At 38.6% G+C, this 16,142-nt stretch overlaps 1 protein-coding gene across 2 annotated transcripts in view; it reads left to right on the top strand.

Annotated features, from left to right (window-relative positions):
• The window catches only part of OSBPL1A (oxysterol binding protein like 1A), a 122,905-nt gene that overhangs the window by 1,563 nt on the left and 105,200 nt on the right, over window positions 1-16,142 (top strand). The window contains exons 2-7 of one of the 2 annotated variants that reach the window (XM_075213433.1): window positions 5,012-5,134; window positions 7,991-8,076; window positions 9,760-9,834; window positions 10,400-10,511; window positions 11,516-11,601; window positions 14,104-14,248. In XM_075213433.1, the coding sequence (XP_075069534.1) occupies window positions 5,014-5,134; window positions 7,991-8,076; window positions 9,760-9,834; window positions 10,400-10,511; window positions 11,516-11,601; window positions 14,104-14,248 (625 nt within the window). In that variant the 5' untranslated portion in view covers window positions 5,012-5,013. Of the gene's footprint in view, window positions 1-5,011; window positions 5,135-7,990; window positions 8,077-9,759; window positions 9,835-10,399; window positions 10,512-11,515; window positions 11,602-14,103; window positions 14,249-16,142 lie in introns of those variants that run through there. The other variant, XM_075213434.1, reaches the window with a different exon arrangement.

Below are 16,142 nucleotides of genomic sequence, written 5' to 3'. Positions count from 1 at the left end.
ACAGGTGAGAGTGTTGACGTGGACAACGCTGGAGATCACTCTGTCATGCTGATTGAGTTAGAATAACAGACTGTAAGCTTTAAAAGGAGAGTGGTGCTTGAAATCATTTTTCTTCCTCTGTTAACCATGGTTATCTGCAAGGAAACACATGCAGTCAGTGCTTTGCATAAAAAGGGCTTCACAGGCAAGGATATTGCTGCTAGCAAGAGTGCACCTAAATCAACCATTTATCGGGTAATCAAGAACTTCAAGGAGAGAGGTTCAATACTTGTGAAGAAGGCTTCAGGGTGCCCAAGAACGTCCAGCAAGTGACAGGACCGTCTCCTGAAGTTGGTTTAGCTGCGGGATCGGTATACCGCAAGTGCAGAACTTGCTCAGGAAAGGCAGCAGGCAGGTGTGAGTGCATCTGCATGCACAGTGAGTCGAAGACTTTTGGAGCATGGCCTGGTGTCAAGAAGACCAGCAAAGAAGTCACTTCTCTCCAGGAACAACATCAGGGACAGACTGATATTCTGCAAAAGGTACAGGGATTGTACTGCTGAGAAAGTAATTTTCTCTTATGAATCCCCTTTCAGATTGTTTGGGGCATCTTGAAAAATTATTTTCCGGAGAAGGAAAGGTGAGCGCTACCATCAGTCCTGTGTCATGCCAGCAGTAAAGCATCATGAGACCATTCATGTGTGGGGTTGCTTCTCAGCCAAGGGAGTGGGCTCACTCACAATTTTGCCAAAGAACACATCCATGAATTAAGAATGGTACCAAAACATCCTCCTCCAAGAGCAACTTTTCCCAACCATCCACCAACTGTTTGGTGATGAACAATGCCTTTTCCAGCATGATAGAGCACCTTGCCATAAGGCAAAAGTGATAACTAAGTGGCTCAAAACATCAATATTTTGGGTCCATGGCCAGGAAACCCCCTAGACCTTAATCCCATTGAGAACTTGTGGTCAATCCTCAAGAGGTGGGGGACAAACAAAAACTCACAAATTTTACAAACTCCAAGCGTTGATTAGGCAAGAGTGGGCCCAGAAGTTGATTGACAGCATGCCAGGGCGAATTGCAGAGGTCTTCAAAAAGAAGGGTCAACACTGCAAATATTGACTCTTTGCATAAACTTATTGCAATTGTCAATTAAATCCTTTGACACTTATGAAATGCTTGTAATTTTACTTCAGTATACCTTAATAACATCTGAATAAAAGATCTAAAAACACTGAAGCAGCAAACTTTGTGAAAACCAATACTTGTGTCATTCTCAAAACTTTTGGCCATGACTGTACTTCACAGCACAAAGTGAAAGGCATAACGTCCGTTACAGCTGCTGACATTCCATTTCAGTGCTGGAACTTGTTCTGTGCCTTTGTCAAGTCTGCTCAGATGTTAATGCAAACAGGCTTGTTATTGGCACTTCAGCCACCAAATAATCTTGTTCCCTCCTTTCCCCTACATTCAAAGAACGGGTATGTGTATTATTATGTGTGGAAATGAGATCAGAAATAGATATTTATTCCCTGTATATTAAACGTTCCGTTTCAATTAATTTTACTTATGGAATTGTTTCATACAGTCTTAATCACTTCCTGACCATTTCTTTTCATAAATTGCCTCTAACCATTGCCACTTTACAATGGTGACAGAGGGGGAATGTGTGCAGGGGGACCAATCACAAGCTGCATTTTCTTGGTTACAGCTTGTAATTGCTTTTCCCAGCTATGAGAAGAAGAACACGGGCTTCAACTAGGGGGGGGGGGGGGAGGAGGTTAGTAACATGTAGGTGGTATTGCAGCTCTACGTAATTGTCTTGTTTATTTCTAATAGATCAATTATACATTTTACCTATCTGTTTGTTCAGATAGGTACAATGTCTCACACCAAGTTATACTTGACATGTACTAAAAGCTTGTTTTAGCAGCAGGCAAGTGGTCAACCATGGCTGCCGACACATCTATTGAAATGCAATACTTGTGCCTAATCATCAAGAGAAGCAGTTTCTCTCATATCTTAAATGCAACATGAGAAAGGCAGATAAAGATCAGTTGCCCTTAGTGGTGCACATAGTGTTGAAATGAACAGCAATGATACATGTGTATGAAGATACTTTCCTGTTTCAGATTTGTTTGTTCCTTTTTCTGGTTGTGATATGTGTTACTTTGTGTGTCCAGTACGAGCCTATACTCACTTACATTACATATCTTAAATGCAGGACTGTAAAATGACATAAAAGGTTTATTGTGAGGTCTATGTGTGTTTCTGTGAATATAGAGTATTGTCTTATAACTGGTTACAAAAATAACAGAAACCTGTGTGTAATTTTTCATTGATCGGAATCGCTTTGTTCTGATCTTTCTATCAAAGTTGCAAAAAATGTCTAGTTCAGGATATTCAGAGGCTGCTCCACCTTTTTGCCTTTCACCAAAATGTTCATATTTCTACATGAATATACTTTAAAGTTTTGACATTTGTGTGGTAAACCAAATTTTTCAAGAGTAGAACAATTCTACAGATCTCACTGCTCTACAAAGAGGAACCAGTACAATGTGTTCTGCATTACTTAAAATGATTATGCAAATGCTTTGCTTTCATGTTTGTCAGACACCTGTGATCTCACTTACATGTCTATGATGTCAAACTTTGGGATAAATGTACCACAGTGCGATTCTGGCAAAATGCACATTTTCGTCTACATTGCTGGACAGATTTAAAACTACAGTTTATTTAAAGGCAAGTTTTGCCCGTCCATATTGCAGAAAATCTGCGTTTTGCCACATTAGCACTTTGATAGGTTTACCCCTTGGAGTTGACGCTTGCTTCATTTCCTCAATTAGCCTGCTTCAGGTTCATTAGATTATAGATAACTGTTAATCCCAACAATGCAGCTATCAATTGTCTGCAGCATATGGAAAACTGACAGGAGAATGGGTGTGAGGAAAAAAGCTACAATGAGAATAGCTGCAACTTCCAGCACAGTGAAGCATGATAACACCATGTTTTTAACACCTATTTGAAATCAGGATGTAGGTGCATAAGGGAAGGGTGATTTCTGAGATGGAAAATGTGGGATATAAAATAATACCATATATATCAATATAATAATACTGATATACAATTTTTGTACAGCAAATACTTAAAATATTCCTGATCATGTCTTGGTGCCCCTATTATCGATCTCTGATAACTTGATATCATATTAGCATAAATCTGTCGACTGGATAGGAGGAAGTGAAACACAAACAAGTTGTTGTAGTTTCAGAATCGGCTCTGAGGGTCTTCTCAGACTGCTCCTTTATTTATACCTAAGCTTGAACATTCACTGGTTAACAACAAAGTACATATAAGGAAATATCTTTTAGTTGAACAAATCTTTCTTTGCAACAGTAAGTACATATAAGGCAACATCCTTTGTCCAGTGCTGTGAAAATATCTTTCAGGCCGTTGTTTTTAAGTCTAGCATCCTACAATTGTCTCTGGTCCATGGGATACACTTGTTTTCTTCACTCTTATGTCAGGGGCATAGTTCTCATATCTGTAGTTATAGCTTTTTAAGGTATCTCACACATATATTTGTACCTTTTAATAACTATTTATTGTTTTATACTCTCACAATCACCATAGTAGATTCTAGTGTCAGATACTGCCAGTTCAATAAAATATTTCAAGGCCTCTGTATGTGGTACTAATAAAAATATTACTAACAAAATTATATTTATTACCAATAAAATTCCTCAACAGTCTGACCTGATTGCTGAGCCAAAACATATCAACAAAATATGTTGAATAAGTCCACTATAGCATCAGGTTCCTAGTACCGATTATTGATACTGTGGAGAAAAAAAGATTTTGTGTAGTATACGCTTTCACATTATTCCTTAACATTCCTGTATTACAAGTTAATTTAGTTCACAGTCCCATGTTACTATGTTGCCAATCCACACAATTCATGTAATGAAGGATCTTTCTGCTTCCAATTGAAATTAACTTGCAGTACATGAGCATTAAGGAATAGTGTTGAGGAATTTTGTTGGTAATAGATATATTTTTATTAACACCACATACAGAGGTCTTGAATATATGTTCTGTAGGAAACATTTATTATATTGATTATATTCATACATTTGGGGGTATTTTATATACCATATTTTCCTTCCCAGAGATAACCCTTCCCTTATGCACCTCAATCCGGATTTCAAATACTTGATTCATTTTAACTAGGAGGGTTCAGGCACTCAACTTAGTATTGGGGCTACCGTACCCTCCCTTTCTTGTGAGTTTTGGTATTGTAATTATCTTTGATATATTCAACTATTTTAACACACATATACGGGCCAACAAATCTGAAATAGTATATGGGCTTGTGCAATTATGTTTTATTTCCGTTTGCTTTGTTTTTGTTGGTAATCTAAAAAATAAAAATTAAACATTTGTAGTTTTTCTCAATGAAAAATGTTGCTGGGTTGCAGTGCTTTTAATGAAAACTGCATACTTTTATGTGTGTTTTTCTTATTAATCCATTGATGACTGTGGGGAAGTAGTTTAGAGGCATAGAACATGCATCTAAAATACTAGACAACTGCTCATGTTTGCAAGCACACAGAGTATATAATCTGCAGCGGACATGGGGGTGAGTGCAAAATTATGTGTACATTCCCATACGCAGCCTTTGTGAAAATTGTACATAAGGGCAGCACATCTGTAACAGCGGTGCCCTTTTTAATGTTACATAAATTCTACACAATGTTGATATCCTTTTAATACAAAGTGATGTGTAATCAAGGCTTGTATAACTTTCTGTGTGACATTATAAGTGACAATACAAGTTCATCGTTGGTTTACACTCCACTCACTGCAATATATATGAAACTCATCTTAGACAAGAATAGAGTATATAATCTTTTAACTAAAATAATAAAACTATTTTTTTTATTACAAAGACCTCTTACATAGGACAATGCACATTTTGTGTTGTATTTTTGAAACAAGTCCTCTTTAACCTGCATTTATTTCCATTCAGAAATGAACAGTGAAGCAGAGGAGCAACTTCTTCATGATGCCCGAAATGGAAACGAGGAGGAAGTCCGAGAACTAATAGAAAGCTGCAAGAAAGGGCAGATTGTGGTTAATATCGATTGCAAAGGCAAATAAACTTCTCTGTTTTCACTCTGTGTAGTGCAGAAATATTTCCAGCATCTTTCAAATTGTCTCCACTGAGATTTTTTTTATTTTCTTCCCTCTATAATAAAGTATACTGTTTACATAACGTAGTATTCCACACTCCTGGAAAAGTCTCTCTCGTGCAACACACCCAGTATGATAGCACATCTGAATCAAGCTGCCTTGCACTCCGCTGTTCTCCAAGCTGATCTCACTTCACATACATGTCACAGCTACCAGTAATTGCAAGACAGGGGAAGCCCGGTTTTAGTATGCAATGAGCATGCAGAGATTTCTATTTCATCCTATTGGGGGACACTAGATCATGGAGTTCATTATGCAAGTTGCAATCCATTTGTAGTTCGGGTCTAAGGTCCACACTGTGTAGAGCTTTATGACCTGCTGGGAGGTGGGACCAAGTAATATCAACATATGAAAAAGGTGTTTTGATCTGAACACAGGTTGACTATAGGGAAAAAAGAAGCTGTCTTTACTATGGCAGCAGTCAAATATATCCTGGGGAAGGAGGTGCGTGCAGTTCCCAAGCAGCATAGCCCCTCTTTCCTGACAGGCTACAATATTCGCTCTGTAGCTCAGCCAAAGCGGACACCTCATTAGCAGCTCCTGCTTCCTCCCTCTTTTGGGTGTCCCCAGCAGCAGGAAGTATTTTAAAGTAGGGGTGGAATTGAATTGTGGATTAGTGTCAATATTCTACTTTTCTGTTGCTTGGTTGCAGTGTATAAAGTAACTCCAGCAAATGATCCCATGCGTATGAGTGTGTGTGGTCAGGGGTCATCCGGTTCCTTGCCAACTCCACTGGACAATACGGTTTGGGTGCAAGGCTTGGCTAAGTCAGTGCCAGGTCTGGTAAAGAGTTCCTACTCCTTAGAGATGATTCTGGAGATTACAGAAACGTCTGGGTTCTGTATTGGTCCAGTCCTGGGGAAGGTGTGATATTGAGTGCTATTCCCAGGAAGAAGGTGAAGTAACTGAGGAATCAGACATTGAGGATTCCTTGTATTTTGTCAAGGACCCTGCAGGATGGCATGTGGTCAATGATTTAGTACAGGCATTTCAGCAGGCATTACACATACAGAATAGCGTGGAGTCAGCGGAACCTGACAATACACTGCTTAATCCTTTTAAACAGTGTATTCTTTCCCTTCTCCACAATTGGAGCATTTGCTATGCAAGGCATAAACAATATCCAAATAGAGTTTTCAGGTAACGTGCTGATTGCGTTCTCTTTATCCCTTATCTAAGGCCTACAGATGAATAGGAAACTACATTTTAGTAGACACATCTGTAGTACTAATGTTTATATTGGGGTGGGAAAATCTGTTCCTTGCAATGTGGATGCACAGTGCTCAGTGAGCGCCTTGTGTCAGCCAGTCACATGGTCCTCGGTGCACACGTTCACAAACTTTTACTGAACTAATGATTTTAAGGCTAAAGGCACCAGTTTTGGCTGGTAAATGCTGTGCACCGCAATTCTGTGAGCATACCCACCCAAAGAGGCAGCTTTGGGACATCCCCCATAGTTCAGTGTCCGCCAAGAGGTTGAAAGAGAAATCTGGATTTTTATACTTCTATTAAATCTGGGCAGCAAAGTGGCCTAGTGGTTAGCACTTCTGCCTCACAGCACTGGGGTCATGAGTTCAACCATGGCCTTATCTGTGTAGAGTTTGTATGTTCTCCCTGTGTGTGCGCGTGGGTTTCCTCCAGGTGCTCCGGTTTCCTCCCACACTCCAAAAATATACAGGTAGGTTAATTGGCTGCTATCAAAATTGACCCTAGTCTTTTGTCTGTCTGTGTGTGTGTGTGTTAGGGAATTTAGACTGTAAGCTCCAATGGGGCAGGGACTGATGTGAGTTCTCTGTACAGCGCTGCTGAATTAGTGGCGCTATATAAATAGATGATGATCTGTTTCTCTGACAGTGAAACAGATAATTGGAGAATCTGTTTCTCCAATTATGCTGTGTTTCTCCTGTTAAAAGTGTACCATAGTTAAATGTTTGTGGATGATGCTGTTTTTCAGTCTTGCTTTCATTTTCTCTCTGGTCTTTGTCTGAAGGGGCTTGGTTAGAAAAATTACTGCGTTCCCTGCAGGGTGGTGATATAGAGGGAGAAGCAAAAACATATTAAGCAGTTTTAAAGAGCTAAAGTCTTAATGGATCCTCTATACCCCATGGTCCAGTGTCCCTCAGTGGATTCAGGGAAAAGGATATAACTTACGTGTGTGGCGGATGACTGTGGGTGCCAGGAGTGTTGCTGCTATGCTGCATTGTTGGGCCCCTACCCAAGCTTTGCTATGCGTTATGGCCATGCACGGTTCTACCCTTGATGCAGGTATAAAAATCCAGTTTTCAGAGCTGGGAGCTGTGACATTTGTGAATGGAGCTAAACCTAGTGACTTCAGAGTCCCTATTGTCCACCAGATTTGAACAATATGTTGCTAATATATTCCCTAATATTTTATTTTTATTTTTTTAACTGGTTTATGGTGAAACAGCTGCCAAGCAAAATGTCTCCAGCCCTTTGCCTTGTTTTACTACTGTTGCTGTAACTATACACACAATCAAAGCATTTACGTGTGCAGAAATTCTTCAGGCCTTTCCAGCAGGTGTGAAGAATCTGTGGCATAGTGTTCTATTTACATATCCTGGTTATGTTCTCTAATGTCATATAGCTCAGAGGTTGGAACCACACATCACCGCATGCTTTCTGCTGCCTGGATATGCTGGGATTTAAGCCAGAGAACCACAGATGCCTAATCTCGATGCATAGTATTTACATATAATAAACCAGGTACCTTAAACAATTATTTATTTGTCTCTAGGTAAAAGTAAGTCTAATTTGGGATGGACACCTCTTCATCTTGCATGTTATTTTGGACACCGAGAAGTAGTAGAAAATTTATTGAAGGTGAGTACAAATATATTTCCAAGAATGTGTATGTAATAATACATGTCCTATCAAGTCTTCTGGAGAAACAACTGCTGACTTTTGTTGGCTTCTTAAACAGATAAATGATCGTACTGTATAAGGATAATATTCCATGACCTAGAGAAAATAGTTTTCACTAAAACCTTTCCTCCTGTACTTGTATATTGCTGCCGTCACAGGTAACTGCCTATAAGATTTCACAAACTAAAATAATAACGCTGTAGTCGTTATGAGCTATTTATATAGCGCCAGTAATTCCGCAGCGCTGTAGAGAAAACTCGCTCACATCACACTATATGTGACGTTGTGATGAAGTTATGGCCACAGCATTTTAAAGGTGCATGAATTAATGCATGCTTCACCTATTAAAGTATATATAATTGTTGACAAATAAACATTTTATTCTGAATTTTGTACTTTCGAGAAGTGTGGCAAGGTTGTTTTCGGTATCGCAGAATTTAAATTGCCAGTAATAGAAAAGATGGCAACCACACTTTTGGAACAACATATCCCTTCTGCCTCTACTCAACAAAAGAGAAAAGCACTAAAATCAAACTTATCACATCACCAAAGACTTTATTATTCAGTAACACCTACCGCCTTAGCCTACATACAATTCCTCCGCCCCCGGAAAAAAAAATTCCTAGAGACCTGCCGAATGTGCGGCAGCTCCGATTCGGCTGCACTGTAGCATACAGCGGCCGCGGCACTGTCAAAGAAGCGTCCGCGGCGGTGCTGTATACTACAGTGCCAATATGTAGGGCACTTTTTAGCGGAGGGGGGGGGTTTCTGGAGACCCAGAAACCCCCCCTGCCTGCGCCACTGGAAACTGATGAACGCATGTGTGAATGTTAAAAATTATTTGTTGATCGGGAGCAATTTGTACTTAAGATTTCCAATATTAAATAAAGCTATATTTTAACAGAAAACTTCATCTCGTTAGAAGTCACTCTCAAGGACAAAGGGCAGTTCTGTGTTGGTGGAGCTCCCCTTTATAACCCAAAATATAAGCACTTGTAGTATTCATACATGTTACTTTTCACAGGTTTATTAGAAGATGTCTGATAGAGCCTGTGATTCATAGAAGCAACACATCAGCTCACCATCCTTCCAGCCCTTTAGAATAGGAGATCCTACTCTAAGGGTTAGATTTACTAAACTGCGAGTTTGAAAAAGTGGGGATGTTGCCTATAGCAACCAATCAGATTCTAGCTATCATTTTGTAGAAGGTACTAAATAAATGAAAGCTAGAATCTGATTGGTTGCTATAGGCAACATCCCCACTTTTGCAAACCCGCAGCTTAGTAAATCTAGCCCTAAGGTTTTGAAGGCACATGACCCCACTTACAAGCAGTGAACTATTTTTCATGAATACTGGGATCTTTGTTCACTAAAGGGCTGTTGATTAAAGTTTACCTCAACAGGGCACACAATGTGGCATCATACATTTTTAAGCTGGTAGTTTGGTACAGAACTCAATGGATTGTTATGAATTACTAGTATATGACACAAGTAATTCCGTCTCATGTATGACATGATCACTGGGGAAAGATGTGATTAGCCATGGTATCTGAACTTTCACTTACTGGGTTTCATGAGTGTCGTCTAGTTATAAAAAGAAGAACAAACCAGGCTTGTGATTTGCCTCTTTTATTTTGACAGGCAGGAGCTGACATCAATGTTCTAAATGACATGGGGGACACTCCTTTACATCGAGCTGCCTTTACTGGACGTAAGGTGAAAAGCATGCTTACTTATTCCAGCTACCATATATATGAGTAATAGAAAAAGATAAAATGAATGCACATAGTCAAATCAGATTTTGTGGAAGTCCAAAACCATTCACTCCAAAGCTAATATGTTCCAGTGTATGCACCGATACATCACTTAAAGCCAAAAATGCACCGCGTACCAGACTTAACAAAGGAAAAACCTTTTCAAAACTTTAGATTAACGCTTTTGAACTTTTATGAATACAAATGCAAGTTTGAAAAAAGCATATACATCTTTTTGCAGTATCGACCATACTAGGTTAATATGTGCAGTGATCGTTCATTTAATTGTTTGGAACATTGTTACATCCCAGGTGTAATAAAGCATTTCATATACCTACTATTGATTTTGAGGACACGAATAGTTACCTTGCAGTTCTCTGTCCCGTATAAAAGCACTTGACTTGGGTACTGACTTATAATCCCTGTATTGCTCCTTTTTAGAAAAACAATATGCATATTGTTAAGACCATAAGACACAGCTGTGTTTTGTTTTTTTCCCTTTTCCTTGATTTGTTACCTTTGAATAGGAGCTGGTAATGTTATTATTGGAGTCCAATGCAGACACCACTCTGATAAATGGAGAAGGACAAACAGCTGGTGATGTTGCACAGGACAAGGAGATCAAGACCATGTTGGAAGGTAATGATCATTTTGTTACACAGAGCTATCGACAGCGTAGCAAACTTGCCCAAGAACCAGGCAGTGCTTGCAGATCCAAGTCACGTTTTTTTGTTGCAGTACAGTGCGCCCGAGGCTATCTGCCTTCTCCCCCCTAAGTCCAACACAGGAAATTACATTGTTTTGCTTTAGTATTTGTTTAGATATGTATATATAAATTCTATGATAATTAAACTTATGTCCAGATATCACAGTATGAAACCAAATCCTGTTGTGTAAATGCACTGTTTGATCTCTGTAAAACGATGGTACTGCAGCCTCCGAAATACTTGTTATTTAATCACCAAAAATCTAATTTCATTGAAGCAGCAGCCCTGTTGCTGTGAACAAGTTTTCCACACACGCAGAATCTGAGTCATTAAGGAGAGCAAAGCATAAAAAAGGAGTAAGTTTGCACCTGGGCAAAACCATGTTGCATTGGAGCGGGAGGTAAATTTAAAATGTGGGGACAGACTTATAATTGGGATAGAGCATGTCCTAGATCAACTTTTAGATTTCAGTGTAAAAATAAAGCTATGAAGTATTTGTGTGCTACATGAAAAAACAGCCAGTATTTAACTTATGTGCGAAATAATAAACTAATTTGCACCCCTTGCATTGTAACATGGTTACTCCTTTTTTTTATTTTTTTATTTGCTATCCTTAATGATAAGGGTCAAAGTGTACATAGACATATTATTTTGTAGTATTTACAATTAAAATAACAATGTAAAAAAGAGAAAACAGGTCTTTGACAAGTATGAAATCTGGAATTGAATAGTTGGTTTGTGCACTATAAATAATCTCCTCTAAAATTATATAAAAATGGATTTGTACATGTTTAACCAAAATATGTTGCTAGCAGTCAGGGTAATGGTTTTTAAGTTTTCTGTTATTTTTTTTTTTTGCTTATTTTTTAAAAAAATATAATAATCAGTTTTTGCTATATAATTCTCATGGAACGTTGTAACTAATTCTGTAATCAGCTGCACAACGAACACAGGAAAGGAAACTGGAAGAGATTCTGTTGTGTGCTACAAGAGAAGGAAACATTGCAACATTATCAGAACTGGTAGGTTTTAAAATAAACCTTCATTTAGCTACATCCTGTAGCCTGCCACAGCTATTATCTAATATATGTAATATAATCATCTGAATTGGTATTCTGACAATTTTATCTACTAGAGTTCCGCTAGTAATTAGTTTATGTATTCTAGCTTTGTGTTTTAAGTACAAATGCATATCTAACCTTAAGATCCACACAAGCCATTCATGGTTAAAATGGACTGAAACTTATTTAATAATGTTTTATAGAGCTTATTTTTTAGTAACCAGTGGTTCTCATGTGTACACATTTGGGGGCTGATGCTGAGTGAGTACTATGCCAGGTTCAGTAGCATATCTTGCGTGAAATCGGTCTGTCCGGGGCCAGAAAGTGGGCGCATGCATATGCAGATTTGCGTGATTCAGCCTGCGACTGGAGAGACAGGATTATGTTGTAATGTAGGGTAAGTCAAGTAAGAGCATGTTCACGCAATTGCGAATAGATGCAGTCAGAGAAATAGACGCGTATATGCTTGAGAAAGCTGTATTTGTGGTTGTCGTGCACGTGCTAATTGCAGATGATGATAATGACAATCTACAGCATTAGCCAGCTGCTTGTGCTTTATTTATTGGGTATATGTTATACTTTTTTGTGTGTGTTTAAACAAAACTTTTTTCTTTTTTTTGTACATGAGACTAGGGGCTAGATTTACTAAGCTGCGGGTTTGAAAAAGTGGGGATGTTGCCTATAGCAACCAATCAGATTCTAGCTTTCATTTATTTAGTACTTTCTACAAAATGACAGCTAGAATCTGATTGGTTGCTATAGGCAACATCCCCACTTTTTCAAACCCGCAGCTTAGTAAATCTAGCCCTAGTAGTTGTTTCTGCTGTATCAGAAGAGAGGTTGTTTTTTATTTTTTATTTTCTTAAAGTTTTTTTATTGATGTCTAAAAGTGAAAGTGTTTGTTGCACATTAAACGAATGGATGAGTTAGGCACAAGTGGGACACAGGTGTCTTTGATGTATGTCTGGAGTAAACAGAGCTTATATGCTACTGATGCCAACCTGAATGGATTTCATGATGCATACGGCTCAGCATATGGGTGTAGATACACCATTTAATGGGTAAATTACACACATTTTGTAGTCCATTCTGCATCAGGCCCATGATGTACATATTACATTTGTTGTGTGTGCATAATACAAACAAAATTAATATGTTCACTTACACAAATGATTGTACAGTAGACCAGTACATTTGTGCCTTAGAGAGAAATACCGTAGCATGAGCACACATCTGGTAAAACGTGAAACATCTTGCTTTTTACTTTGCTTTAATGTCAGGATGGCAAAGTACTTGACCACCTAAAGATTCCATACAGTTTTTTGTGACCCGAACGCTAAATTAACGGACACCAGCTCTCTAGACACTGGCCGACTTATTCAGCATTGGTCATCCTGAACAATGAGAGCAGACAACTTTTTTTTTATACCTGACACTCCTCCCACAGTCCTAGCTTGATGGGCAGGTGACATTCCCACTTTCCCTTTACAAAGGAGTTCTCATCAGCTGTTCTGCTTGATTACTCTTACGACAGACATACCCTGTCAGATGCTTTGAAAAGTTGTTTTCCCACAGATACAGCAGGCTAAGTAAAATCAAACTTCATACAATTATTTTGTCACACATATGTCCTCCACCTGTTTATCTTTCAGCTAGATGCACACCTAAATACCTGTCTCCTATTTTAGAAGACATTCAAAATGATGCTACTAATGGTACATGTAACCGCAACTGTATTAAGTTGCGATGGAGGTCTGCTATGGAATAACTACCATTATAGCAATGCATGGTGTAAAAAGGAAAGTTGATATTCCACATAGTAATTCAGATTTACAAATGAGTGGTGTTTTTAAACATTTTGTGGTAAAACAGCTAAACACTAATTTTCCACTAAACATGATCCACACACTTTAACATGAGTAATTTATTGATTTATTTTGAATATATCGCCTATTTATAACATCAGGCGATAAGCAAGGATGGTATTTTGGTCTGGGGAAGTATAGAGAGAACACTGTTAAGACTTGTAAAACCTAGAATAAGGATAATGATTATAACATGGAAACTAGTTTATCCATTCAATTATTTGTTATGTCACATGTATTTTTTTGCAGTTTTACATTGTTTTGCATTTTAATCTGTATTGGTGCAGTTTGTGTATTTTGTTTTGTGATCGTTTAAAGTATTATGAAGTCCTGCGAGTGTACTGTTCTTTTCTCCCTTTTTCTCTCGTGATATTGTAAGGCACAAATGTGTTATGTTGACTCAAAGTGACATTTGCTCTCTGTCTATAAGGAGGATGTAAGTTTGTTAGGGGAACACCTTGACAGCAGTTTCTCGTGTTCAATATTATGGTAGAAGAGTGGTTATTTTCAAAAATAATATACACTGTTAATTTAATTTTAGTCAATTTAAATTAAACAAAGAATGCCACATTAAACTGAAATGTGTATTTTCATCTAGCTAAACAGAAGTAAACCACCCGACATCAACTGCACTGACCAGATGGGTAATACCCCTCTACATTGTGCTGCGTATCGGGGGATGAAGCGTTGTGCCTTAAAACTTCTCAAAAGTGGAGCAGATGCTAATATCAAGAATAAAAACAGTAAGTCTTTTACATCCGAATATAAGTCGCGAAAGTCATATTCCCGGTGATTGCTTCAGACAGATGGTAGGCTAAGGCCAGGCAGCCAGTGATATACCCGTTTTTGTATTTCAATAACAAAGTGGTTACAGGCTGTACATCCCAGGGATTGACTTTCTTTTACAGATGAGCATTAAGATTACATTTAAAATGTTAGCTATTGAATTTCACCCATTTTTTCTAATGCATCCAGTTTTAAATTGTAAAAACCTTTACATTTTTGATGGGTGAATTATCCTCTGCCCATCTGCAACATAAAACAACCAGCTTCTTCAACAGTTTACTTCTGGACTTTTTCTGAACCAGTCACAGCATTTATTTGAGCCTCAAATCATTGATAATGTTTTGAGCCAACCATATTTGCATAAACTGATTTACAGTTATAGTGACTATCACTATAACTAGTTATATATCGCTATATAACTATAGTTATAGTTAAAAGCCTATCAGTCCTCTACCTACCCATTTCACCATGTAGTATACCTCACCCTCTTTCATCTTCCCTCTCTACCACTTTTCCTTGTTGCCCTCAGATCTCCTTATATTAGCTCATACCATGTGTCAACCATTTGTCTGCCCCTTTCCCTTTAGATTGTAAGCTCTAGTGAGCAGGGCCCTCTTCCATCCTGTTCTCATTACCTATAAGTTTTGCTCACCAGCTACACTGTGTACCACCTCCTTGGGTTCCTGTTACTTGTGCCCATGCTAAAGGTCACTTTTAGTCTGCGCTGAATATACCCCTTGCATCCCAGTTGACAATGAAGTGTTATTTGTCTGCTGTATTGTACTGTTATACTATGTATTTTTCTTGTTGTTTTCTCTCTGTACGACGCTGCGGACCTATGTGGTGCCCTATAAATTGAGATTAATAACAATAATAATATATCCGGTTTCTATGAGAACCACAGTTTACACTGAACAATAGGAGTTGGCAATAATAAAACACTCATGGTATGTTATTGTAGATGGGTGTCTCTGTACAGAGATCAAGAGTAATGTATGGCCTATTTGGAGGTGAGAGGGCAACTCACGCAGCCCCTGTAGTGTATCAGGTTACTTTTGACTGCACTGAATCCTCAACCATACACAGTGTGAGCCAGCCTGGGCTGACTTTCACGACAACATAGGGTCCCCCCGCTACAGTGAAATCCAGCTCCAGGCTGATCAGCGCAGGGCTTGTGTCTCTATAGGATGTAGGACTGTAGTTGCCACCCCAGTAATCCCTGTATAATGAACAGCGATTCCTAAGATTCCTGCACATTATATCACAAGGGGAAAAAATAAATGGCGCACACATGATTTTAAAATATGGTTTGATTGAATAAATCAATCTTGTTCATTGCTTTATTAAGTTTATGTAAATGTGGGAACACACTACAGTGATTTCATGCAATTATCGCGCAGATCTCACTATAAACCATTTGGTCAGATATTGCGTTAGTGTGTATTTTCCCACGTTCATGTTTTATTGTACCAAAGCTCACCATATCGTTTGTGGAAGTTTATAAAACCAAATCAAAGTCCTGATCAACAGTGGAATGATGTCTTTCAAATGTATAAGTGTGTATGCACTCACAACCAGCAGTGTAGTCCGATACTAAGGGGCATATTCAATTGTCCGGATTCCCTGCCGCGTTAAAACTACTACCGTTATTACGGTAATGGCTGGATTTCAGCTCGCGGCTCATGGAGCTGCGAGCTGAAATCCAGCGAGAAAACTACCGTAATAAGTTTTTCTGCGCACTATTACCGTAATAGGGTCACATTAAATACTGCTGCACAGCATCTTGCAGCAACCCTCTGCATAGGGTCTCTTTACATGCTCTCCCCTCGTTAGACATGGCGACTTTATATG

Source organism: Mixophyes fleayi, chromosome 5 (assembly GCF_038048845.1).
Source record: "Mixophyes fleayi isolate aMixFle1 chromosome 5, aMixFle1.hap1, whole genome shotgun sequence".
In the NCBI taxonomy this organism is placed as follows: Eukaryota; Metazoa; Chordata; class Amphibia; order Anura; family Limnodynastidae; genus Mixophyes; species Mixophyes fleayi.
The sequence above is the reverse complement of the archived record's forward strand: the minus strand, read 5'-3'. Positions and strand labels throughout refer to the sequence as shown.